We start from the raw sequence: 27,217 nt of genomic DNA, 5'->3' as shown, positions 1-27,217 counted from the left end.
AGCTGAACAGAATAGGCCTTAAAACTTATTTTTGCTGATTCTTTAATTTTTTTTAAATAAATTAAACATATTATAAATGGATCTTATTTAAAGAACTTTTTAAATGGATTTTACAATGGAAATAGAAACGAATTCTATGATATTTATTAAGAGTTATGATTAATATATACATATGAAATATTAGAATTATAACGATACAATAACTTTTGTGTGTAATAGGTCAAACTGTGTGGCTAGCTAATACACGAATAATCCCTAACCAGGTATGTAACCCCCCGGTTGACCGAATAACCCATGACCGAGTGAGTAACCCTTGATTAATCGAGTAACCTTTGACCAAGTAACCCTGATTATTCTTTCAAAAAAAAAATCAGCAACATATGAAAGTGTATGATATCTGTTTCGGGGTTTTCTGATGTCCTGCGGGAGAGTTACAATTCCGAGACTGGAACCGGACGCCTGTACCTGCAAAACAAACGGATGCTCCGGATGATTGGAGATCCGCCTCCGACGGTCAAGTTAGTACTTGATTAAGGAGTAATTAATGCGGAAATTAAAGTGATTGGGTCTCTCTAGGTGAGAGAGTTTAATGTGTGTAATCTGCGTCCTCTCCCTTAATGAGGATTAAGGGAGGTATTTATAACCTCGGGAAACGTGCCAATCTAGGTTTAGGTTAACCTTGGGCTGATTGGGCTTCCCACGGAAGTTGGGCCTAGGTGACCGGTTATCCCAGGTGTCATGGGAAGGACACGTGTCGTGTCGTAATTGGTACATAGTGGACGGATCATTGCTTGACATGTGGCAGGCTCCTATTGGCCCATGTGACGGACACATGGCGGAACCTGATTGGTCCACTTGTCAGATGGTGATTGGTGGGGAAAAATCCCCTAATCATTTGCCCCTCACAGGTGGCACGTGACTGGTCACGTGTTACCTGTGACAGGTATCGCCCTGTAACAGGCGACGACCTGCTACAGGTGTCACTCGGCGAGAGGCCGAGAGATTCTCCCGCCAAAATTTTGAATTTTGGAAGTGACCCTTTGCCTTCTCACTTCGCCTATATAAAGGAGTGTTGACTTCGGTCATTTTCACACTTGAAAACTTTGTGAGAGAACATTCGGACCCCTGAACTTGCTCTGACATTTTGGACCCTTTCTGCCTACCGCCTGCTCTGACAAGCCGACTGCAAAGGATTTTCAGAACTTCATCAATCGTCACTCGTTCAGGTAACCGTCGGTTCTCTTACTCTTAATTTTCTCTTTACTTTATTCTTTTTTGAAATGGCACCACGGAAGCACACGACACGACCTAGGTTAGTGATCAGCCGGTCACCGGGGACGGCTGAATCTAGGACTAGGAGTGCCGCCTGCCCTTTTCTGGACCCATCTTTGCCCTTTATACAAAGTCCGACTGTATCTGTGTCTATGCAGAGCATGATGGCCAGAACAAAAAAGACTGCCAGGATCTCAAACTCAGACGGCTCTTCCCTGAGGGTGCCGATTAGTGAAACATCTGACCAGGCGCCAGATGTGGAAGTGAAACAAAGCGGCTTGAAAGCCGGCAGTTCTGAGGGAGGAGTCAAAGTGACCCCTTCCCATTTTACAGTTGACAATTCTACATTCTCTCCTACTCCTTTTAAAGGAGAGGATGCGGGCCCCTCCGGGAGAGGGGAGGAGTCGTCCTCTTCGGACTCGTTAGAGGACGATTCCGAGTCTAGCTCTTCTGGCCATGCTTCTCTGGACACAGAAGAGAAAAACAGTCGCCTGCAAGAGGCGAGGCTTTCTCACGTAGTTGAGAAGGGGGACGATTGGGCGGAGCCATCCGCCTCTCACCGAGAGCAAAATACCCCCTACTACTGCACGGTACCTCGGGGCCGGATCACAGCCATGCAAGAGAAAGTGGAGAGCTTTATCGCAAACCACACAATGGGCCCCGGCTTTTTAGTGTTCGTGCCGGATCCAGAAGACACAGTCGTCTGGCCGGCTGGTACCAGTTATGATGGCGCCTGCTTTGGCTGCTACGAGGCGGCCATCAAGGCTGGGCTGCGCTTCCCACTACATCCGGCTGTTCAGCGGATCTTGGATGGGTATGAGTTGGGGTTATGGCAGTTAGCCCCGAACTCCTGGGACAACGTACTCGGCTATGTGGCCGGGTGCGAACTGCACGGGGTGGAGCCGAACTTCGAGGCTTTCGCCCACATGAACTACCTCAGCCGGACCCCTAAGGCAGGCGGTACCGGCTGGTATCAATTGACGAGCCACAGGGGCTACCTCATGACGAGAGGTAAAGCAAACAAATGGAAGGACTGGCGGAGCACCTTCCTTATCATTGAGAGTTCAGACACAGAGCTGAACAAGCGCTTCAACAGGTGGAACAGGAATCCGCCCCTTCTTGCAGGCGGCCGCAGCATGCCGCCTGTTCCCCCCAAGGCTAAGAAAGAGATCCTAGATAAAGGACTCTTCAAAGTAGAGTCGAAGGTGAACTCTACTTCAGGGGTACGAAAGCAAGTACCCCTGCACTGCGTCCCGAGCTTCAAATGGCTCTACGACGAGTACTTTTTGGCCGCCTGTGGCCTCAGCAGTCGGTGCTCAAGAGGTAGCCGGCCTGTCGAATACTCTGTTGTTCCATGCATTTCTTGTTACGACTTTTATTAACTTTGCTATTTGTTTTTGCAGCGGACGCCATGAGCAAAATTACCGCCTCCAAGACTGCGGCGGCCATGTTGGGGCCTCCATCATGCAACAGTCTTCAACCGACTCCCCCAACAAGGGGGCACCCTTGGTGGGCTTCGAACCTTTCACCCTCTTTTTGGAGTTGTGTTTATGCATATACTGACTCTTTTCTTCTTTTTTAGACGGGCGCTCCAAGAGCTTCTTCTTCCCAACAGCCGGACCCCAAGGCCCGGAGGACGACTGTTGCGAGCTCTCCTGGTTCTGCCAGGAAACATGTGGCGGCTGAGAAACAGCCGGCCACTTCTTCTAAAACTCCAGCTGGGCCACCTAGAAGTATGAAATTATCCTTGTAAATTTTAGACTTGCTCCCTTCTTTACTAGGTCTAATCCGTTTGTTTATGCTTGATGCAACCGGCCCTCAGGAGCCTGACTTGGTCGAGGTGGCCAAGTCTATGATCAAGGCCGTTCCTCCAGCTGAAAGGGAGGCGGTCAGGGGTGTCGGCACCCTTAACCTAGATGGGATTGCAGGGGTCCTTGCTGAGGTATACTAAGCACATTTTTGAGTATTTGAATTCTAGGACGCCTGTTTTCTTTTTTGTTTGGAAACTGACGCCTGTTCCCCTTTTTACTTAGGCCCTGCTCCGAGTGAACGGCCTTCGCAAGCCGCTTGACCGGAAGAACAAAGAGGTAAAGGCTGCAAAAGCTATGGCCGCCTCTGACTGTGATAAGGCAATGTTTCAAATTGCCCAAAATGAAGTTCTGACCATTGATATTCTTTATTATCAGGCGCAGGCTACCGCCGCTATCCGGGCTCAGTTAGAGGCGGCCCAGAAGAGGAATAGCGAGCTGGAGGCGACCATCAACAACCTCAAGGCCGAGCTGAGACCTCTTCGCCAAAAGATGTCCTCATACGAAACCTTGGAGAAATCCTTGGCGAGCGTAAAGGTACGCCTGGTGACCCAGGAGAAGAGTCTTACTCAGGAGCTCTCGGAAAAGGCCGAGCAAGAAAAGAAAGAGCTGGTCCGGGAGATGATGGAAGACTCTGCTCAAATCTAGCGCATGACTTGGGGCCGCCTCTTCCCCAATGCCGACTTTGCCTCATGGGAAAAAACGTACCGCCAGTGTTCTGATAGATATAATCAAGAGATCCTGGCGGCTGCTGAGGAAGAGGCGTTGGAGGAGGAGGAGCAGCCGGTAGTGGCGCTTGTGCCGCTTGGGGGTAATGCATCAAAGAAGGATGCAGCTGAAGCCGAGTCCAGCAAGAAGAGTGCTGACCAGGCAGCAGCTGCTAATATTGAAGATCTGCCCCCTTCTTAAGCTTTATGTCTTCTTTCCACGGCCTGCGTGCCGTTTGTTTGTATTTACCCGGCCAGGGGGCCGGGGCTCTGAATATTTTGCCGGTCATTGATGACCGGCTTCTTTTTAATGAATTTTTTTTATTTTGCTTCAAATTTGTTTAAGTATTGAATATTCTGATATCCAATTGTACACTATACCGACTGTTTTACATGGCCGATAGTTGCAAACAGGTACGGATAGTTAGTCACGCCGCCTATGCCCCTGGACAACTGGTTGTCTGTTTCCAGGCTAGACGATCAGTCGGCCATTTATCCAATCGGTATTCGAACCATTTTATAGACTGGATCCCCCTTTAGGCAGGCGGTTCTGTCATTTGTAAAATTTAACCAAGTAGGAAAGTTGTTTCCTACTTGTCATGCTTTTAGGCTAGAGACTTTAGGCCGTCTAGGCCGACTGTTTCCCGCCATATTTAATCTAGTGTGAACAGGTGCCGTATGAACACCTTTTTAGTTTCATACTAAATTTTTAAGGAGTGACCAAGTAAACATGATTGTTACCTAGTCGCCAAGTAACTGAGTAGTAGAGGTATCAAGCGGTGGGTACCGGTTGTTCCCCTTTATTCGCCAATGTTTGTTGGCTTTTAACTCATAGGTTGTTAACCTAGCAGGAGTAGTGGTTGAGAGCCCCTGTTTGCTAAAAACAGGCGGACGACTCATACCTTTTAGGCTCCATACTAAGTTTGAGAGAGTGACTATGAGTTAACTTTGGTGTTACTCAGTCGCCGTCATTCCTGCTTGAGTAGTAAAGGTACCAGGCGGCGGAGGCCGACTGAACCTTTTGATTCGCCAATGTTTGTTGGCTATTCACTCAAGAGGTACCCCCTGCATTTATCCCAAGTAATACAGGCGGTCATCTGACTCAGATGCCAACTGCTACCACTGGTTTGGTTAGTGATAGAGTTATCCTTGTCTCAAAAACGGCTACGTGGTTGCCCTTGGGGACAGTCGTATAGGTGCCGTGTAATTAGTTTATAGAGCAATGTTCCACCCAAAAGGGAGCTGCTCTCTGCGACGAATTTCATCCGGAGGGATGCCGCCGGACGCCTGCTATGATGTTGGGACAGGTCGCATTAGTTTAAAGATTGGATCAGTTGGCTTGGCGCCTGGACTGATCATTCGGCTTGTGGAATTGGTTAGTTCTTGGTGAACGTAGGTGCTAAGTAAGAGGAGGGTAGCTGATAAGAATAAAAATTAAACATGGAGAGTGGCCGACTGTTTGTCAGTAGGCATTCCCCTCTTAGGTAAAAATGAAAACTGAGTATGGAGAGTAGCCGACTGTTTGTTAGTAGGCGTGCCCCTCTTAGTACAAAATTGAATATTAAGTATGCAAACTTTTATTAAGTAGCCCTTGACTATTTATATCATTCAAAAGAAATATTTCTTAAGATTATCTGCATTCCAAGTTCGAGGCAACGGTTGGCCGTCTGGTGTTTCCAGACGGTAGGTACCGTCCCAAACCTCTTCACAGATTTGGTAGGGTCCTTCCCAGTTGGGAGTTAGTTTGCCAGACTCATTAGCCCTTCCAACTGCTTCCATTTTTCTAAGTACAAAGTCCCCCACTTTGAGTGGACGCCTGTGTACTTTTTTGTTGTATGATCTAGTCATTCTCAGACGGTAAATTTCATGGCGCAAGACAGCATTGCCCCTCCTTTCAGGAAGTGAGTCTAATGCCAGGCGCATGGCTTCCCAGTTTGCCTCTTCGTCATATAGCATTACTCGAAGAGTCGGCTCGTAGTGTTCTATTGGAAGAACAGTTTCCGCACCATAAGTTAGGAGGAATGGAGTTTCTCCAGTTGCCCCTTTTTCAGTCGTCCTAATGGCCCAGAGAACATGTGGTAATTCATCCGCCCATAGGCCGCCTGCTCGTTCAATCTTTTCCTTGAGACCGTCTGAGATGATTTTATTGAAAGCTTCTACCTGGCCGTTTGCTTGTGGACGACCGAATGATGCAAAGTAGTGTGCAATTCCTTGGTCACCCAACCAGCTTTTGAGAACAGGCGTCTCAAATTGGGGACCATTATCAAAGACCATAGACATGGGAACCCCGAACCGAGTGATGACATTTTTCCAGATGAATGAAATTACATCCTTCGTCTTGATTCCCTTTACAGCCTCCGCCTCCACCCATTTAGTGAAGTAGTCGAATGCAACAAGTATGTACCTCCTTCCGCCTGTAGCAGGCGTATAGGGACCCAGAATATCCATGCCCCACTTAGCAAACGGTAGTGGGCTATGAATGGTAGTGAGATCAGTAGCCGGACGGTGAATTAGTTTGCCAAATCTTTGGCACTTGTCACATTTTTTTCACCATCTCCATTGCATCTGCTTCTAAAGTAGGCCAAAAGTAGCCCTGCCGCCTTGCCCGTTGAGCAAGCGTCCTACCGCCTATATGGGAAGCACAGTAACCAGAGTGAAGATCGTCTAGTATCTCTCGTCCCTTTTCTGGAGTAACACACTTTAAGAAGGGTTGAAGGTACCCCCTTTTGTGAAGTTCTCCCTTTATTATTTCAAAACTGGTTGCTCGTTTTTTCACTGCTGCCGCCTGTTTATGATCATCCGGCAGGGTACCCTTTGTCAGATATGCCCTGATTGGATCCATCCAGGTTGAGCTTCTGTCTAAGATTCCAATAGGTTCTTCCTCAATGCTTCTCCTCTCCATTACTTCCCAAAAAACAGTTCGAGGAGTATCACAGGAGGCGGATGATGCTAATTTTGAAAGTGCATCCGCCTGGTTGTTTTCTGATCTCGGCACTTGGGTCAGACGAAAATCTTCAAGGGATCCGACCGCCTGCCGTACCGCCTGTAAATACTTGATCATGGCCGGATGGGTTGCTTCGTATTCGCCATTGTACTGACTCACTATCAATTGTGAATCGGAACAGGCGTCTATTTTTCTTGCCCCTGCCGCCTTGCACATGCGGATTCCGGCTAGTAAAGCTTCATATTCTGCCTCATTGTTTGAGGCCTGAAAACTGAAGCGTAGAGCATACTCGTACCTGTCGCCCTCTGGCGACTGACATATGACGCTTGCTCCACAACCTTTGAAGTAGAGCTTCCATCCACATATACCTTCCAGACTTGGTCTGGAACTTGAGAGTCAGGAGGACGAGTCATCTCAACAATAAAGTCAGCAAAGGCTTGCCCCTTCACTGCTTTTCTAGGCTCGAAGGTAACTTCGAGGCTCTGTATTTCTATGGCCCATTTGATCATTCGGCCTGACGACTCCATGATGGTCAGTGGCCGCTTGATAGGTTGGTCTGTATACACGACGACTGCATGTGCCAAAAAGTAGGGCTTCAATTTTTTAACAGCCATGAAGAGTGCAAGACCAAATTTCTCCACTAAGGGATACCTCAACTCGGCATTTTTCAGTACGTGACTGACAAAGTAGACCGGGAGCTGACAGCCGTCTCTTTCAGCAAGGAGAACAGCGCTTAACGCATGATCAGAGACGGCCAGGTACATGTAGAGTACTTCTTTGGGCAAAGGGCTGACCAGCCTCGGCAAGGAATGCAAGTGAACTTTCAATTTCTGGAAGGCCGCCTCAGCATCCGGCCCCCATTCAAACCTTGCCTTTTTCTTAATTGCCTGGAAAAAGTATAGGCATTTGTCGCCTGATCGGCTTAGAAATCTTCCCAAGGCCGCCAGACAACCTGTTAACTTCTAAACCTCTCGGATGGTACGAGGCGACTGCATGTCGATGATCGCCTGCACCTTCTCAGGGTTCGCCTCTATTCCTCTCTGATTGATAAGGAATCCGAGAAATTTCCCAGACTCAACTCCAAAGACACATTTCTTGGGATTGAGCATGACATGGTGCCGCCTGAGTGTGGCGAAAGTTTCTCGGAGGTCCGACAGATGATCTTTCTGAAGTTTAGACTTGACAATCATATCATCAATATATGCCTCGACATTTCTCCCAATCTGATCAAAGAACACAGTGTTTATCATTCGCTGGAAAGTGGCCGGGGCATTCTTAAGACCAAACGGCATGACCGTGTAACAGTATAACCCCTGATCAGTGACGAAGGTCGTCTTCTCCTGATCTTTCTCCCATAAAGGAATTTGATGGAAACCAGAGTAGGCGTCCATAAAGCTCATCAAAGCATGGCCGGCTGTTGAGTCGACCAGGTTATCAATTTTAGGCAGAGGGTAACTTTCTTTGGGGCACGCCTTGTTTAAGTCTGTGTAGTCTACACACATTCGCCAGGTGCCATTCGGCTTTTAAACAAGCACCACATTTTCAACCCAGTCTGGGAAGTAACATTGCCGAATGAACCCAGCATCAAGTAATTTTTTAACTTCGGCGACTGCCGCCTGACTTCTTTCTTCGCCATGGTTCCGCTTCTTCTGCCGTACCGGCTTCTTTTTCGGATCCACGGCCAGTTTATGTACCGCCAGATCAGGACTAATGCTTGGCATTTCATGGACTTCGAATGCAAAGATGTCCTTGTATTCTTTCAATAGTTTGTGAAAGTCGTCACCCAGGTCCCTTAGAGCAGTCGTCCCAACCTTGATTGTTCTGTCAGGACGCGAGTCATCTAAGATCAGGTTCGTATGCTCACCAGCTGGCTGAGGGCGGAATTCATCCGACCGCTCCTCTGCCAATGATTGCTATTTTCTGTCTTTTCTTGCGGCCCCTGTCTGGGATGCCTTTCTCTTCTTGCCGCCTGCTTCTTGAACAGGCGCACTCTCCTTGACATTGTCAAGGTCTATTTTTCCACTGCTCGACCCAGTGGCCATAACAGTGGGCTTGACATCCGAGAGATAGCACTCACGGGCCATCCTCTGATCTCCCCTTAGGGACCCGACTGTTCCATTATCCCTCTCAAACTTGAGCAACATAAGAGATGGGATTATAACAGCCTTGGAATTATTCAGGGTTGGTCGTCCCAGAATCATGTTGTAGGCCGAGAGTTCTTCTACTACCAAGAACCGGACTACCATGTGTCGTCCTTCCCCTTTTTCGCCCAGGCGGATGGGTAAATCCACTCGTCCCACTGGGTGGACGACTCCTCCTCCAAACCCTACTAAAGGGTGGGATGCCGGATGTATGCAATCAGTCTGATATTTTAGTTTCGACAGACATTTGCTACTGATGAGATCTGAGGAGCTTCCGGTATCTATGAGGATTCGGCCAACTCTCTGGTTGGCCACTTTACATTCAATAACGATAGGGTCGTCATGCGGCCCTCTTACCCCTCCTAGATCTTCTTCAGTGATGACAATCTCAGGAAATGAATATTTGGAGGGCCGTTCTTGGTGAACGGAATTTACATCTAACCGTCTGATATTGTCTTTGTTGCCCCTAATAGTGGGGCCACCTCCTGAGAAGCCGCCTGCAATGGTGTAGACGACTGCATCATCTGTATCGGAACTGTCGGCCTGTTGATTCTTTTTGGCCGACTGCTTTTTCGAGGAAGTGTTCCCCGTAGATTTCTTGACATAAGTGTCAAGATCACCTTGCTCAGCCAGGCGGTCCAGATACCGCATGAGACTGATGCATTCATTGGTGTGATGACCAACATCTTCATGATAATCACAGAATTTTTCTTGGTTCCGGTTGTTTGCAGAACCCTTCATGGGGACCGGCTTCTCAATTGAGATCCGTCCCTTGATTTCCTTTAGGATAAATTGGCTATCCTTGTTAAACGCATACTTTGGGGAGTATGGTTTGAATTCTTTTTTCTTTTTCTGGGCCGGCTGTTTAGAGGAATCAGCCGCCCAGACCTCTTTTCTCTTCTCGTCTTTGTTTGACGACTGTTTCTGTCGTCCTTCTCTTTTGTCGGACCTTCTCCCGTCTGACTGTTTTACCGTACTACAAAGATCAGTCGCCTGTATATAAGCTTCCGCTTCAATCAAGGCCTCTTGAAGAGTCGCCACCCTCTTTCGGACCAAATCAAATTTGAAGGTCGACCCGTCTTTGAGACCTCTAAAAAAGTCAGTATAGGCTACTTCATCCGGTAACCCTTGAATCTGTATTCTCATCAGGTTAAACCGCCTGATGTAAGAACGAAGCCCCTCCTTCTCGCCCTGCTGAATTTTTCCTAAATCAAGGGTCGTCTTCTTCGCAGGGATGTTCATGGCGAAGTTGGAGGTGAATAAGTAAGCAAGCGTCTTGAAGTTATTTACACAACCAGTCGGCAGGTTGCCGAACCATTGTTGTGCGATTCCTTTGAGAGTCGCTGGGAAACATTTGCACCAAGTGGGATCATCCAACCCTTGAAGGTACATCAGGTTGGTGAATGCCATCAGATGGTCTTCTGGGTTAGTAGTGCCGTCATAGGCGCCTACTAATACATTTTTCACTTTGACCGGCTGAGCGGCTTCAGTAATTTCCTTGGAGAAGGCCGACGACTGTTCACCAAGTCTAAGCAACCGTAGCTGCCAGTCCATAGGTTGGACATTTTTTGCTGCATGTCCACCAAACGGAGGTGGCTGTAAAAAATACTGTTGTTGCGGTACAAACGGTAAGTTTGGTACCGCCTGGTCGCTATGAAAGCCGGACTGACGGGAGGTGCCGCCTGACTGACTCTCATGATACGACTGAGTATGCCTCATCGAGGTATTTCGCAGACTGTCTTGGAAGTTTGAAGTAGAGGCCGACTCTGACAATCGGTCACTCTTCTTCTGCTCTAGCAGTAGCCGAGCATCTGTGTATGTTTTCTTCGACCCGTCCGCCTGAATATGACGAACAGGTTTCCTATTTCCTGGAGTAGGAAAACGGTATTTTGTGAAATCAAGGGCAGGTGGCTCCCACTTCCTAGATTTAGGATGAGGGGTCGCCTCTCGCCCTTGAACTGGCTTCCTCTTCCGTGAAGTGGAGGGTTTCTTAGCCGACTGCTCCTTGTCCAGAGCAGGCGGCTTCTTGTTGATCAACTCTTGAATTTCTCCCTTGAAGTCCCTCATGAAGGTCATGAGTTCGTTCCTTGTGATGGGAGCAGACCCATCAGTCGGCTGCTGCCGAACAGGCGGTGCGCCTGCTGGCTCGCTTCCAGTTTGAAGATGTTCCCGTTCCCTCCTTTCGGTATGACGGGTACGTCGGGCCCTTAGGGTCCCGTCTGAAGCTGTGTGAGCTTCAACTTCAAATTCATTCTCAGTATCGTGGTCCGACTGAACTAGAGGGTCGTCCAGGGGACGTCTCTCTTCAGGAGCCGGTACAAACGTGGATGCCATCTCAGAAGTACTCTCCCCACAGACGGCGCCAAGATGTTTCGGGGTTTTCTGATGTCCTGCGGGAGAGTTAAAATTCCGAGACTGGAACCGGACGCCTGTACCTGCAAAACAAACGGATGCTCCGGATGATTGGAGATCCGCCTCCGACGGTCAAGTTAGTACTTGATTAAGGAGTAATTAATGCGGAAATTAAAGTGATTGGGTCTCTCTAGGTGAGAGAGTTTAATGTGTGTAATCTGCGTCCTCTCCCTTAATGAGGATTAAGGGAGGTATTTATAACCTCGGGAAACGTGCCAATCTAGGTTTAGGTTAACCTTGGGCTGATTGGGCTTCCCACGGAAGTTGGGCCTAGGTGACCGGTTATCCCAGGTGTCATGGGAAGGACACGTGTCGTGTCGTAATTGGTACATAGTGGACGGATCATTGCTTGACACGTGGCAGGCTCCTATTGGCCCATGTGACGGACACATGGCGGAACCTGATTGGTCCACTTGTCAGATGGTGATTGGTGGGGAAAAATCCCCTAATCAATATCCATAATAATATTTAATATATTTTTTTTATTTTACAAAATCTATCCAAAATTTGCTTACTTAGCATCATATGTATCACAATACTTATTTGTCGTCTACGTAGAGCGATGCTTGACGAAAACTGAATTGCCAAATGTCGGCGTGTCGTTGTCTCGTGATCTAACTACGAGATCCGGCTTTATTTATTAGGGATATGATATGATATGATATAACATTAGATTATATTTTGCTTCATTAATATTAACAAGTAAGGTTAAAGACACGATACTAGAGATGACAATGGAGCGGGTCAGATGCGGATGATAGTTACCGTATGTGAAGAGGTTTTTTTCGGTATCGAGTAGGGATGGCAGTGGGTCGGGTTAAATGGGAAACCCGCCCCATCCCCCACTGCCATCCCTACACGATACCGTAAAAAACCTCTTGACATACGATAACCAGCTTATTAGCTATGATGCGCGTGTTTACCGCCCTAATCATATACGAGTAGTAATTTTATTTTCAGTTGTCTGGTTATTAGAAGAGAGACGTGTTCGTCGTTATCCCCCTCTTCTTCTTCAAACCAATTTAAATAAATCATTTTCTGCACCGAGTTCTAAACGGTCGCAAGTATTCTTTAGCTTTTTGATTGAGGTCAGTTTTCTCATTTTTTTCTCTCATTTTGCATTCTATTTTTCTAATATTTGCTGGTAATTTGCAGAATTCATGCACTTTATTACTTCATTTTCTATATATTTTTTGAGAAATTTCACTTTGATTTTGTAATTTTCAATAATAATATTGCACTTAGAGAAATCACGTAGATTTCAATGAATTTTATTGTAGCTATATTGCATAATTAGAGCTGAGAAATTCAATTTTGATTGTATGAGATTCTTAATACTGTATATGATTATTAGATTAATTAGACATTTTAACTTTATGTTATTTTTCATTATTAATCTGTATTTATGGGTTGATTCATGATTCCAATTCTACCCAAGTTTAAACCCTAAGTTTTAATCTGTGTTTATGTTTTTGCAATTGATTGCTTTGCAAATGTGATGGGAGGAGTAATTGGAATTTTGCTTTCAATTTGAACTGCAAGGTTGTTGTGATTTCAAGTTTTCGTGGTCGAATTTGTTTAATAATACTAGCTGAATTGGTATAAGATGGCGATGCTTCGAAGAGCGGCGACAACTCTCAATAGGATCATCAATTTGAAAGTTGCTTCTACGAATTGCAATTCATTTGCTTCACCAACTGTTGCACCTTGCAGAATTGTGTAATTATTTCCTCAATTTTCTTTGATTTTTCGTGTTTCAGTTTGTTGATATATAATCGATTGGTAAATGGTTTCTATCTGTTTTGGTATAAAATGTTCAGGAATTCACAGTTGGTTCCTGTGACATATCGATTTTATTCGAGTGAGATTGATCTTTCTGATGTGGAGAGTAGAAGGCGTACGATGAACAGGTTAATTTAGTTATCTTTGACGCATCATTTGCTTTGCACAAAATTGGGAAAATATAATTGTTGATAAAGCTGTACATTATGTAAAATTTGATGGTGTAGGTTGCTGTATCGAAGCAAGCAACGTGGGTTCTTGGAACTGGATTTGGTCTTAGGAAAATGGGTTGAAGATAATATCCATTCAATGGATGAAAATAGAATTAAATCTCTCATTGAAGTTCTTGACCTGGTTTGTCATTTTTCTGCCCTATTTTACGCTTTATGTTCTATTGTCCAATTTTGCTATGAAGTTAAAATATGGCACAAAATTGAGTTGATATACCCAATGTGTTAGCATGCTTACTTTCTGCAAGCAAGGATAACAAAAATATGTTTATGCTGGTATTCTTAATTTATATGCTGGTCCTTTTTCTGCACAATTTGTAAAATGTAACCATAGACTTTGTGTAACAGACATGTTATTATTCACCTTGCTTTTATGAGCTGGCTGTCCATTAAATTTGATATACAAAAGTTTATATGTGTTATGAACTTTGGTTTCCACACTTGTTGATAGTGGAATACACATGTAGCCAGCTATTATCTGTAATTATAATACCTGGAATTCGGTACATTGTGGTACATTGAAATATGGACTAGGTAGAGGAACATAATTTCATTCGCTATCTAGTTTTCTTGAATTAGGCTAATAGTACACAATGCACCTATCTTAATTTGTGTAATGAATAAGATGATTAGTGATGCAAGAGGATTTAGAGAGAAAAGGATAGAATGTTTTTATCAATAGTATGTTACCAAGGGAATTTCTGATCATTTCTCATTACCAACAATGAGCCATGCACAATGTAAATGTGCTCATAACAAACAACCTCGTTATTATGCTGAAACCAAAATAATAGCGTACAGAATCCACTACAATGTCTTTGCATATGAGCTGCTCTTGTACATATACAGAAAGCTAGCAGTATATATTCAAGTGCTTGGGAAATGACCTTGTAACCCTTATAACCCTTTTTAAAGCCGAGTGTGGGATTGAGAAATGACACCCAGCTTAAGCAGAATATCATTATGCTGTTTTACTGCAGATTTTAGTGAGGATATTAGCTAACTGATCCTAAGACAAAACATGTTGAGTGAGAAGACTGCCTGCCTTTACCATATCTCTCACATAATGGCAATCTATCTCAACATGTTTATACCTCAATCCAGAAGATGAAGCAAATAAAATGCCTTGAGTTGTAGACCTTGTAGTTCTAGCAAGATATCTAACATGTGTGTTGAGGATTGAGATGTAGTTCAGCTTAGAAGTTGCATCGTGAAGGCTATCTCAGACCTAGTAACAGTGAGTTGTACCACTTTTCCAAGGAATTGTTGATAGATGAATGGATTAGTCAAGGACTTCCTTTGTTTGGTGAGAATTTCAAATGAGAATCTACAAGCAATTTCAGAGTTTAACATCCAGCAGTCCTTGTTCTTTCAAGAAATCAGTGACATACTTTCTCTGGGAAAATCTTCTTGATTAAAGAGGACATAAGTCCTTCAATGAAAATGGGAAGACATAATTACATGTTAATATCTCGATGATTGTTGCCAGTAATTAGAAGATCATCCACATATACCAACATTGTAGAGAAAGAGTATAGAGGTGTTGCTTGTCTTAGTGAACAAACTATCCAGCCTTTGATTGTTTAGAACCAAATGATAAGAGAGTTTAGAGTTGTTGAAAGTTAAGCAAACCATTATCTGGGAGCTTGTTTAAGGCCATACATTGATTTTACCAATTTGCACCTCAATTGAGTGCCCTTGGGAGGAGAGGAGCCATTGGGATTGAATTTTATTCTGTTTCCTTATGAAGTATAGCCTTGTGGAAGAGACTTGCACACATCACATGGATAGATAAAGCTGGCAGTATACATGTACTCTATCCTTGTACTGATAGAGAAAGCTGGTAGTATACATGTACTCTATTCTTGTACTGATAGAGGTAGCTGGCAGTATTCAACTATACACGCAAGTGTTTGAGAATTCACCTTTGTGGCCCTTATTAATTTGAGATCATAGGGAACAGGGGGTAGTGATTTAGGTTACACAGTTCCATGTCAAATGCTTGGCTAGATGAGCTTTTAAAAGGGGAGAGGAGGGATTGCACAATGTTGCTTGGATTGTTCAGATTTAGTGGGGAAGTTTGCGAGTTTAAAATATAGGAAACGACTTATTAGGAAGTCTAAATGCTTTAAGTAGTGATGTAAGTTTTTTAGCTACTTGCTTGGGGGGTTGTGTATGAACTTCATCTTTACTATCTGCTACCTACTACTACCTATAGTAGTCTGCTCTTTTTTAGGTGTGAAGCAGTATGTACCCTTTACCTCTTTCAGTCAAGATTAGAAAAGAGGATCTTTGTGTGTGGTTTTAATTCTATTGGATTGTGGTAAATTGTTTGTATGAAATTTATTGGCTGAAATTGGGAACGTGACAAATTCTATGGCCTTTGACTTTTGGTTGGAGAGACTGATGTTGTCTTGAGCTTGGAAGACAGTGCAGTTATAATCAAGCAAATATGGCCTTAGTGTAATCAATAAGATAAATTATTAAATGGATACATATGTCAAGCCTACTTTGAGTATTTATTGTTTCAGGGGTCTACTATATATGACAGGAGAGAATTATGACGATTTTAGATTTTTCAAGGGAAATTAGAGATGCAAATGCCTTATTATGAATGGACTTGTGTTAGAGGTTTCACTAGATGATCGTCAACAACTGTTTAAGCTCTTTAAGGTAGCTTATGGAGTGAGATTTAGAGGTATGTGTAGATGATTATAGTGTCCTCTCAGGTTCCTTCCGAAAAGTGGATTTTAGTTGGAAATAGTGAAATGGGATGATACTCTTCTTGTGAATTTTTTTGGTGTTGGTGCAGGACATATGAGGGTGTCATAGGATAGTCTGCCTGATGTATAGAGTTTTTACATTGTATTGCTTCCCATAACAAAAATAGGGAAAAAAAAACTGCTACGCATAAAATTTACACTTTTAGTACTCATGAGTCATGACCAGAGGTCTCATCTGATTCAACATTTATGAACTAATTCATTTTTGTACAAAAAAGACCTATACCTTTCATTTTGTGATCAAAATGTTTTTTTGTAAAAAAAAATTTTATTTTCTAATTTGATAACTTACTTTGAACCACTGAAGGAATCTTTAAAGTCCCTTTATATTCAGAATTTGACCTCCTTTGTGAATATGCTTGTATCTTGTTATCTAAGAAGCTATTATCAATTGTTGTTTGGCTAAGAGACATTCATATGTATTTCAATTATGCTTCTATGGTAAAATTGGAATCAAGAATTCTGAGTGCTTTTCTACTTGGTGGGAAAATCTGGATACTGGACTATACTGTGCTTGTACTTGGATGAACTCATTTTTTATGTTCATGTCTACAGGAAAACCCAGATTTGTGGAACTGGCTGAGTGGGCAAGATCAACCACCTGAGTCAGTCAGTGTGAATCCTGTGAGATTCTGACTGAGAAGAAATCATTGATATCTTCCATACTTTGTAAAATAAAATTGGAATTTGATTAAAAACAATTTATATTTGTAGGTATTTACTGCTATTCGCGAGAAGGTTTCTAGCAATCTAAACAGCCATGCTGCTCCTGAGACACGAGCAGCACCAGGGAAGCCATGGGTTAGAGGATGGGATGACATTAAGAGAGGCAAAGACACTCCTGTCTCCGGAAATCAGTAGTTCTAGTCGATGAAATTGTTAAATTGCTTTGAATATTCCACCACACAGGAAAATAAGGATGAACTTCAGATGTTTATTTACCTGGTAGATGAACATGGTAATATAATTAGTATTTGTAATGTATTTTACATATCTTTATAGTTGCTATGCTGGGGGTATACTGATATTCCAGTTATATGAAACTTAGTTGCACGCTTGTATGTAAAAGTTTCTCTTCAAATAAATAAATAAGTAAATGAAAAGAAAATCTAATCATTTAAATAATTTTGGTCCCAACCATGTTCTGTTTTAAATCCATTTCAGTTTTGCTCCCCTGTTATGGTGGCTATCGGAAGTTGCATCATCTAGGGTAACAGAGATGAACTTTTTTGTTCTTTCCAAAAACACACGGTGTTTTCATTGACTTGTGTGCCACTGCAATGTTTGGATGGAGTTGCGAATACGCTCATCTTTAGCCATAAGAGTTGAGTGCTAGCATGCTGCCCATAGCCATAAGAGTTGAGTGCTAGCATGCTGCCCATCCCTATGTACGCGCTGCCCCATCTATTCATACTGGCTGCATTCTTGGTCGTTTCTTGGGTTGCTTGAATTACCACTAGCTTAATTTCATAGTTGCAGCTCTTCAGTGGTAAGGTTGCTGCTCAATTTCTGTGTAAATTTCAATGACGTCTTGTTTATAAAATCAAATCTTTTTATATTGGTAGTGATTCGAATCCCAAGAGAAATAGCGAATCAACTCTATGAAATAAAGAAAATGTTATTCACACAAACATTCCAACTTAGTGAACACATAGGCTTAGTTACTATAGAGGAAGCCCCGGTTACTAAAAATGATAAACGTTTTTAGTTAATCAAATGGCAAAGAAGTAAATAAGTTGCCTCGTTTTTTGTTAATCAAATGGCAAAGAAGCCCCGGTTACCATCACATATCGTCGGCTTTGTTGCCGATCTAAACGAAAATCCTATTGAAAAGGGTGAAAACAATGGTATGGTTAACCCTTAGTGGAAAGGTTCGAGTTCTTTAGAAATTACACCACTCCAATGGTTTGAGTTTTCAAGTAGTTGTGGCCCTACCTCCAATTGTCTTCTATGGTGGATGGTAACTCAACTCGTATGAAGTAAAGAAGAGAGAGAAATTAGAGGACGAGAAGAGGAGAGAGAAATAAAAAAGAGGAGGTAAATATTTGACAAATTTTACCTAACGTCGTCACCTAACAACGTTCAGCTCTAATGACACTATTGCCCTTACTTTTTCAGATGAAAATTGAAAGTAAAACTTTGCCCCTTGATAAACAACTTACGTTTCTTATTCTGATAAACTTGAATTTGCTCGTTCCTATACGTTAGCACTGTCAAAACGGTTTGATAGTTCGGGTTCGGTTCGGTATTAAATCGGGTCGGTTTGAAATCGGTTTAAGTGTCTCACGGGTCGGCTCTAGTTCGGTTTAAATAGTTATCGGTTCGATTCAGTTCCGGTTTATTCTTGAGCGGTTTTAATTCGGTTCGGGTTGTAAACAGTCCGAGTAGTAAGCGGGGGGTGCAGACGGGTTGCAGTTTGTTAACGGTTCGGTGTAAACGGTTTTTATCCCTGTTCAAACAATTTCGGGTTGGAAACGATTTCGGGTTAGAAACAGTTCGGTTATTTTTCGGTTCAGTTTATAACTAGTACAGTTCTTTTTCAGTTCGGTTTATAATTGGTTCGGTTCTTTTTCAGTTCAATTTATAACTAGTTCGGTTCTTTTTCGGTTCAGTTTATGGCAGAAGGTTTTTTAGTGGCAGGAAGATATTTTGTACTCCGTACTATGATAATAATTTGACAGGAAAATATTTTATACTATGAAAATAAATTTTCAATAAATATTAATTTGGTTAGAAGAATTTTTGTACTATGATAATTAAATTTCATTTAAAACATCTTTCAACTTGATTTTAATATTCTCTTTATAATAAGCAGTTTGTAGCCGATTTGTTTATAAGTGGTCCGGTTCATAAACAATTCGGTTTGTAAGCGGTTCGGTTTATAAACGGTTCGGTTTATATACAGTTTGGTGCAAACGGGTCGCGGGTTGTTAACGGTTCGATGTAAACGTTTTTTTTTATCCCGGTTCAAACGGTTTCGGGTTGAAAGCGGTTTCTCGTTAGAAACAGTTCGGTTGGTTTGATTTCAGTTCAGTTTAGAATTTGTTTGGTTCATTAACGGATTCAGTTCTTATACGGTGTAACGTTATTCGGATCGATTTGGTTTCGGGTTCATTCACATATGGTTCGGGTCGGTTTTCGGTTTCAAAAAAACGGTTTTTAATCGGTTCGATTCTCATTTGGGTCGGTTTGTTTCGGGCAGTTAAACGGTTTCGATTTGAAATTTGACTGCACTACTATACGCTATACACTATACCGATGTTTAGAAATTTTAACACCATACGGGTAGTTTGTATGGTTAGGCATAAACCGAGCTACACCAAGTGCAATGCAAGGCACAGTGGCACACGGACTCAACACAAATACAAACTCATACGAAGTACGGATTATTGCTCCGTAATTGTTTTTCCCTCAACATTTTAAGTGGATTAAAATCAATGATTTAGGTGAAATCGCAGTGTGATAATTATAGGCGTCGACATCCACATCTTCCGTCATACAATTAGTCATTTTTCCCGTCGATATGTATGAAAATTTGAACCACTGAATATCCTCCAAATTCACACTCAACCCTCTTTTCCACTCTCAAATTCCTTCTCTTTTACCAATAGAAGTAACAATCTTTGTGCATAATCATCTTGAATTGAAATTCCCAGAAAACCCAGAAAATATAAGCTTGAAATTTTGCTAATAATCCCAGAATCATGCCAGAATCATAGAATAATTACAGCAAAGAAATGGGTGAAGGAGATACAGAACCAACAAATGGAGGGTGGAGCAAAGCTAGTGGTTGGGTGATTAAAACTCTAATTGTGGTTGGCGGTGCGCTGTTCGTTCGCCGTCTTACTAAATCCACCACCCGCCGTGACCATGCTCGTTTCGTCTCCCATTCTCTCTCCGGTGAAAAGGTTTTTTCTCTCTCCTTTTTTTTTTTTAATTTTATTAATATTTGATTTTGGGAATTTTTGATTGTTGAAGTTGAATTTGTGGGTATTTGTTTGTTGGGTTTGTGTAGAATTCAAGGGAACAAGCTGCGAGAGACCCTGATCATTTTTTTCAATTTGAGGTATTGTTATGTTTCTGTGTTTTCTTTCATCAAATGTTCTAGGAAATGTTGAAAATTCGAGGATTTTTGTTGTTATTTTTTTTAAGTTTGATTATTGAAATTTTTGTGGTTAATTAGAATTTTGGGTCTTTATAGAATGTATTCGAGTTGGTAATCATCTTTTGGGGTTTGGATTGAGGTATTTAGATTTAGTTGTAACATAATTAGTCAGTGCCATGATCAATCAAAAACATACTCCCTTTGTATAGAATTAGTAGTCTTGATGGTGGTGTGATTTGAACTAGCAATGCGACAACTATTGGGACAGAGTATGTTTTTGATTGATCATGGAATTACTATTGAGGTTTCTTGTTTGCATTTTAGTCGTGGAAGGAGGGGACTCGGTTAGGGGATGTTAACTGTTGTGGAAAAAGTTTTATACAATACTGTCATGTGAGTGCAATAGGATGAAAGGATGATAAATCACTTCAAAATGGGAATCATAGGTTTCATGTCCTTTGAGGAATAATTATGTCCTTCTTCTTCTCTCTGCCACCAAGTCCTGAAAACCCCGACCATCAGCTCCACTAATTAGATGTTACAATGTATATATCCAAATGCTTTTCTATATTTAAAGCATGGCTTTTTTTTTTTGTTCAAATCACTGTGGTAGAATTGTTTAAATTTTGCTTACCTCGTCTGAGTGTTTGAGGGTGTTTAAGAAGAGTCATTTGTCTAGAACATTTCATATGCCGATTAAGTAATCTGGAGGATAATGTTTTGCAGAATGATTGCCTGTCCAGCTGCAGATATGGTGGATGGCTCAAAAGTTCTGTACTTCGAGCAGGTAGTTAAGATACAGTGTATTGTTTGGCTTTTTAATCCATGGAAATCTTTTGTTAACTGGTATGATTTTCTGTTGCCAGGCATTCTGGAGAACTCCTCAGAAACCCTTTCGCCAGGTATGCCTCCCTTATACATGCCTACATGGAGGAGATCATTTGCCATGCCTAATCATAACTATTCCTCACTTCTTCTTTGTTACTTGCTTGAACTGTTATTTCAACCTTGAGTTTTTTTTCACAAAATTTAATTGGCATGCTGTTCTGGTATGGATGTTTTTCATTCATTTTTGAACCCAAATACTCCCTGCGTTCTTTTATTGTTCTACTCATTTTCCAGTAGCTGGTTCTTTTTTTCCCCCCCTTTGCGTTATTCTATTTTAGGTATATACCCCTTTTACTTTATTCACTTTTTCCAACATCCACTCATCTTTTCTTTTTCCATTCTCTCTCTTACTAAATTTACACCCGATCACCATTTTTTCAATATTTTTAAAATTGCATATCTAGCGTAACTGAAGAATAGAGGGAGTATTAGAAATTGGAAATTTTTGTTTCGTTATACTTTATATTTTACTTTTTGTAATAGGGCTTCAGTGTGAACAGACTGAACACTTGAGTGTGTTTGTCATGTGGTATTTTCTTAGCCTTCTATCTTCTTTTGCTCTTTTGCATACTCTTTCTCTGGTTATATATTATTTTTTATTTATCTTGGATTGTAGTCTCTTCACACTTTCCTCAGTATATATGATTTTAAGAAGCAGGAGTCCTCACTTGCCTTACCCCAAAAACAAATTTAGGAATTTAAGACGTTGGCAGAAATCCAAATGTGATTTAATTTTCATTGATATATAGTGTCACTTACTCTTGTAAACAATGTTGTTTCTAAATATACTCAGGATTAAATTCTGTAGGAAACTATTTTGGTTGCTAATATTGCTGCTTTTGCATTGCAGAGATTTTATATGGTGAAACCTTGTCCCAAGGAGATGAAATGTGATGTTGAGGTGAGCCTTATGTTTTAAATTGTTCTTCATTTTTGAGCTATTAGCTTTTTATAAGGCCACCTTTATCTCTGATCTTCCTCAGATGGTACATTTTTTTTTTTTTTTTTTTTTTTTTTTTTTTGCCTCTTGAAGTAGCAAGAAATATTTGACAGCCACATTATTTTTCTCCATTAGAAGACTTAGTTTCTTATATTAATATCAAGTTTGTGCACTGGCTAGTTTAGTTCTGATAAAGGCTTCTTACTTACAATGGCAGTTGAGTACATATGCCATTAGAGACATGGAGGAGTATAAGAACTTCTGTGATCGGTCAAAGGATCAACGTCCACTTCCTGAAGAAGTTATTCGAGTGAGTTTGCTTTAGCATACTTTATGTTTAAACATGCTTTGAACTGAACTCTTTAACATTAATTTGCTAGAATAAGGCTAGTTTCATATAAATTCATTTCTAGCTTTGTTCTTCCAAGAACATTCTGATACGTGTAACACAATGAAGAGATATTTATAATTATATACTTATGTTGTAGTACCTCTTAGGTCTTTCCGTGATAGTTTTTCTCTGGAGTAGAAAATGGACTATACCAGGTTTTGTACATGGTTAAGCTGTGAGTATAAGTTGCTGGAAGAAATATCAAATATGTCCATCACTGCTGTCAATCTTATGGGATATTTCTCCTGTTAAATAATGTATTCATCATGACAGAACTAATTCTGCTATTTTTTACTTCAAAAATCAAAATCTCTCCTTCTAATGGTGCTGGAGGGTCATCTACTCACCTGTGATTTTTTGTTAAATGCCATAAGTACTTGCTATGTACATTTATCATTGCTATAATGCTTACATATATGGTGATGGGAAATGGGTTTTCTTCAGTAGGAACATCTTATTTTTTATGACTGATTGAATTACATGCACTTGTTGGGATTGATTAGAGGGATCTATATTGGTTTTTTTACTGCTAGACATTCCACATGCTCCATCATGGGTGTGCAAAACTGGATTTGGTCAACTGTTGGTTGTAAGTAGTAAATATAGGCAGCACATTTTCTTAGCCTAAATCGTATTTGTAATTTTGGTTAACCAGATAATCGGAAAATCAGTTTGGTTTGTTCGGGTAGTAAGTTACTCTAGTTTGCTTTGCCAACCTTCCTTCAGCTTATAAAAACATATTGGTATGGTCCTGAGTTACTGCATCATGTTTTGTTTTAAGAGGACCAGTAAGATTGATATTCATTTTAAGCAAAAATTATGAACTGCCTTTCCCAAGGTAAAATGTTCACTAGTGAGACAGCTGTAATTTTTAAATCTAATTTCCAACACTAATAGACAAAAGTGCAGACAGGGAATATCAAAAACTAAATCAAGGCAAATCAATGATTGGTAAGTGGTAACCTTACCAATGAGCTAAAATTTATTTTCGGCAATTTTTAACTATTAAATTCATGTGGTTGGTTTAGGTATCCGAATTACAGAAAAATTATTAACCATATCCAATCTGAAATCTCGGTTTTTTTTTTTATTTTTTTTTATTTTAATGACGACCCATATGTTGGTTTGGTATTTACGGTTTTGGGTCCGGTTTTCTGGATTGATCTACCTGATTTTCCCTTTGCCCAAACTTTTACCTCGCTTTTCCTTCCAATTGTGTCATTAGCTAGCTTAACAGTCAACTGGCGATGAACCTTGATTGCCATAAATGAGATACTTATGGAACCTGTCACAATTAGTAGAAATGGAACTGGGCATTGTAGACCCAATCACATGTACTTTTGTTTTCTAGACTATTGGTTAGTTGAAGGATGGCAGAAGATTTAAATAAATTATCAAATTTGACTTGTGAGATCCTTGGTAAATGTTTCCATTTGATAATTATAGTTAATAAAGTAATTAATTTTCCTTCTTAGCTAGATAAAGTATGGGCACGACATCCTTTGTTAGCTGTTTGGCTATGAATGATGTCAAGTGGTGGAGGGACGGTCCAAAGCCCTAACAAACTTGGCTACTCCTCAATTCTTTGTAATTAATAGGATAGGCCTTCAGGCATTGAACCACAGAATCCTTGGTGGTTAGGTAAAGCTAGCATATCTGTATCCCATTAAGCAACCTACATATCCAGATATTCTATCATACACTTTCATGGCATGGCTGCTCATTCCAGTCGCCATTTTGCAGGATGTTGCAGAACATTTGACTACTATTCATCTCAAACGGTGTGAACGTGGAAAACGCTGTTTATATGAAGGGAAAACACCATCAGAGGGATTTCCTAATACTTGGGTGTGTATTTTCCTTTCCTTGATGTGTTTTGCTGTAGGGAAAGCTTCTTTTTTTGTTCATATTTGACCAAATTTTCTTTGTGTACAGAACAATGCCTCATACTGTAAATCAGAGCTATCGGTCTTGAAAAACAATGAAATACACATGTGGGATAGAGGATATGATGAAGATGGGAATCAAGTAAGTTATAGTTGTGGTGTTAATATTTGATTCAAAGATTGCATTTTTGTGTTGGTTATTTTGTGGTTGACTATTGAATGGTTAATTGTAAAACTGAATGTTATATATGCTACAGGTATGGGGAGTCAAAGAAGGACCTTACGAATTTAAGCCTGCATCAACGTCTAGTTTCAAGGACATGTACTCACCGGCGAATTTGTTATCCCCTTTATCCTTAGACAAAAGAATAGAGGGTTCATTTGTTCTACAGGAGTGATTACAAGCTAGTTGTACATGCATTATGTAAATCTTTTTGACATTTACAAGATAGCGAGGAAATAAATGTTATTATGAGCAAATTTCTCGTGTATTATACATGGATGGTGGATCTAATGCAGCCACTCGAAGTCCTCGTTCTAGAGTCTTAATTCTTAAATAATGAAATTTCTTATAGCTCACCTGCTGTCAACTATAAGTTATGTCGAATGGGGAAATGTTCCATGGGAAGATACCTTGAGCATGGCTTGCTCTTCTTGATTTGGTGGTACATACCAAAGGTTTGTGTATCAGTTTTTTGCATATTTTCTCTCCAGCCTATCTGTGGCGTACACGAGAGTTGATTCCAAGGCTAAGACCATAAGTATCCCCCCCCCTCCCCTCTCTCTCTCTCTCTCCAAATCTCTCTTATCTCTTTCTCCTTCTCAGCAGAGAAAAAAAAAATGTGTTTTTTCAATGTTGATTGTTGGCTGATATAATTTTTTTTTTTCCCCGTGGATGCATTATGACTGTTAGCTATGGTGGAGGGGCTTGATTTAGTGTCCGTTGGCAACTTTAGATATTCAAGATAACTAGTTGCAGCTGTTCATTGAGGCGTATGATTCAAGTTAATTGAGGACCTAACATGGCAGTTAATTGTGACTTCTTCTGCAGATGGATCTTTCTCATAATGTTTTTGGTTGAATAGGCTATATATTGTCTTAATAAAATCTGCTTTGGCAAATTTAAACAATTTGACAGTAAACTCAATGACTTTAATCCAAAGAAGCCTGATGGAGTTTTATTTGCATGACCTTGTCAGCTATTGAGGGCCAGGACTGACTAGAATATATTTCAGGAAAGTCAGAAAGTTGAGAATTATGACAAACTATTTAGAGCATAGTTTGACATGTAGCTTTGTAGAAGACTGATTGAGTGACTGGTGTGACTGCTGGATGCAAGGGCTATCACAATAGTTGATGCTGCTGGTATGTTTGAGTATTTGACCAACGTGATCGAAGAAACTGGATGAGTGTAAGGCTGAGCACATAGGAAACTACTAGTATGTGGTAAAACATCTAAGCTGAAGCACTGAAGCACCTCAGATCATACTACGCGTTCACTGCTGTGAGTGCTGTCAGCATTCTCCATCATCAGTTAAACAAATTCGTCAAATTACCAGAAAACTGAGAAACAGGAATGAGGACAGTGAGATGATATAGAATATGATATCAATATGATTTCATCAGGTTTGTACTTTAATATTTCTCACTAGTACAATTATACAAAAAGAATTAAGAGTAGCAGTATCGATGTTAAAAGAGATCACTACCCTCACAAAGTCACAAGTACAGGGTGATTGAGAAAAAAGCTATGTTGAGTACAAAAACTTCAACTCAACAGCTTAATAGGTGCTGTTCAGGTAGAAGTATATTCCACCGAGAATTGCGATTCCAACAAAAATGGCAATAGGCAATGCTTTTCTACAAAATAGAAGGAAAAACATCAAAAATTTTATACTGTAATAGACTTACAGCTGAGAAGCATCACAGAATCAAATTGTATTGAACTTACCCAATAGCTTCATCTTTTTTAATCTGTTCTTTCCTTGCTTTTCGAACATCTTTGTCATTTACATTTTTGGTTACAGGGGGATCATATGCCCTGAATCTGCGCTTTGGAGCTCCACACACTGCACAATTTTCCAATCTAAGTTAAAACTACTATCTCTGGGATCATTGTAATATACTAATATTACATCTGTTCGATTTCCACTTCGAATATAAATATTTGAAACTTGTCCATTAACATGAAAACATTGTCTATCTGTCTTTGTTTCACAATTATGTAGTCTCTGACAGAATGACCAGTTTAATCCATACAATTTACTGCACTAATTCATCTTTTCAACTAATAAAAATTGTATAATTCTGATGCAGTAATCAGTAAGAATGCAGTGGAATGTAAAGTGGGTGTGTACTGACTTACCAGGACATAGTAATTGTCAGGCAATTTCTCAAAAGGTTTCCGAGGATCATTGTAAATGTACCTGTAAACCAATCAGTTCATCCAACAAAGTCACTAAAAAGATTCAGGAAGACAAAAAAAGGAGAACAGCATAGCAAACAGAAAGAGTAACTCATACCCACAATCGCGGCAGATATAGGCCTGTTTGGAAGCAACACGCATAGAGAACTTAGGGGCAGCAGTAAGACTAACACCGGGAAGACGGAGGGAGGAAGACGAGAAAGATGATCGTAACGCAAAGCGATCAGCAGCGCGTCTGAGACCGATACTGGTGCCTGCAGGAGGCACCAGTGCAGAAGGTATAGTCCATGACTTGGTAGAAGTGGCTTTTGCTGCAACTGTAATGTCATTGCCATGATTTTTTTTTTTTTTTTTAAATTTGTTGTGTTAATTAGTGTAAGAAAGAAATGAGGGAGTGAAGATAAAGGGAGAAAATGCAAGTAATTGTGGTAGGAGTTGAAAGCGTGGCATACTCACTCCCCACAAGCCCTCATATCTTTTCTTTGCTTTCCTTATCTTCTTGT

At 41.1% G+C, this 27,217-nt stretch overlaps 2 protein-coding genes across 4 annotated transcripts; both read left to right on the top strand.

Moving 5' to 3' along the window:
* The first annotated feature begins 12,207 nt into the window (after positions 1-12,207).
* On the top strand, positions 12,208-17,182 carry LOC110690203 (succinate dehydrogenase assembly factor 2, mitochondrial-like). Of its 2 annotated transcripts, none has more exons than XM_021867038.1 (6): positions 12,208-12,372; positions 12,891-13,003; positions 13,105-13,194; positions 13,294-13,420; positions 16,635-16,703; positions 16,794-17,182. In XM_021867038.1, exons 2-6 carry the CDS (start codon positions 12,891-12,893, stop codon positions 16,938-16,940), a joined length of 546 nt encoding a protein of 181 aa, XP_021722730.1. In that variant the 5' UTR covers positions 12,208-12,372; the 3' UTR covers positions 16,941-17,182. The 2 variants fall into 2 exon arrangements, with proteins under 2 accessions (XP_021722730.1, XP_021722729.1); XM_021867037.1 differs by having other exon boundaries at positions 12,210-12,372; positions 12,827-13,003.
* Positions 17,183-19,460: 2,278 nt separating this feature from the next.
* On the top strand, positions 19,461-24,868 carry LOC110690202 (chromophore lyase CRL, chloroplastic-like). Of its 2 annotated transcripts, none has more exons than XM_021867036.1 (9): positions 19,461-19,987; positions 20,095-20,150; positions 20,896-20,971; positions 21,051-21,086; positions 21,923-21,973; positions 22,230-22,322; positions 24,147-24,251; positions 24,339-24,431; positions 24,547-24,868. In XM_021867036.1, the coding sequence occupies exons 1-9, from the start codon at positions 19,817-19,819 to the stop codon at positions 24,685-24,687; spliced, it is 822 nt and encodes a 273-aa protein (XP_021722728.1). In that variant the 5' UTR covers positions 19,461-19,816; the 3' UTR covers positions 24,688-24,868. The 2 variants fall into 2 exon arrangements, with proteins under 2 accessions (XP_021722728.1, XP_021722727.1); XM_021867035.1 differs by having other exon boundaries at positions 19,464-19,987; positions 20,095-20,145; positions 20,911-20,971.
* Positions 24,869-27,217: the final 2,349 nt, after the last annotated feature.

Source organism: Chenopodium quinoa, unplaced genomic scaffold (genome assembly GCF_001683475.1).
Source record: "Chenopodium quinoa cultivar QQ74 unplaced genomic scaffold, ASM168347v1, whole genome shotgun sequence".
Taxonomy (NCBI): domain Eukaryota; kingdom Viridiplantae; phylum Streptophyta; class Magnoliopsida; order Caryophyllales; family Amaranthaceae; genus Chenopodium; species Chenopodium quinoa.
The sequence above is the reverse complement of the archived record's forward strand: the minus strand, read 5'-3'. Positions and strand labels throughout refer to the sequence as shown.

What these genes read in the sequence shown, in the direction of transcription:
- LOC110690202 (XM_021867036.1), top strand. Translation starts at nt 19,817, where the DNA reads ATGGGTGAAGGAGATACAGAACCAACAAATGGAGGGTGGAGCAAAGCT. An exon ending in TTTTTTCAATTTGAGGTATT is followed by an intron (nt 20,151 to 20,895) that starts GTTATGTTTCTG and finishes AGTAATCTGGAG; the next exon opens with GATAATGTTTTGCAGAATGA. An exon ending in AAGTTCTGTACTTCGAGCAG is followed by an intron (nt 20,972 to 21,050) that starts GTAGTTAAGATA and finishes TTCTGTTGCCAG; the next exon opens with GCATTCTGGAGAACTCCTCA.
- LOC110690203 (XM_021867038.1), top strand. Translation starts at nt 12,891, where the DNA reads ATGGCGATGCTTCGAAGAGCGGCGACAACTCTCAATAGGATCATCAAT. An exon ending in GTTGCACCTTGCAGAATTGT is followed by an intron (nt 13,004 to 13,104) that starts GTAATTATTTCC and finishes TAAAATGTTCAG; the next exon opens with GAATTCACAGTTGGTTCCTG. An exon ending in AGTCAGTCAGTGTGAATCCT is followed by an intron (nt 16,704 to 16,793) that starts GTGAGATTCTGA and finishes TTATATTTGTAG; the next exon opens with GTATTTACTGCTATTCGCGA.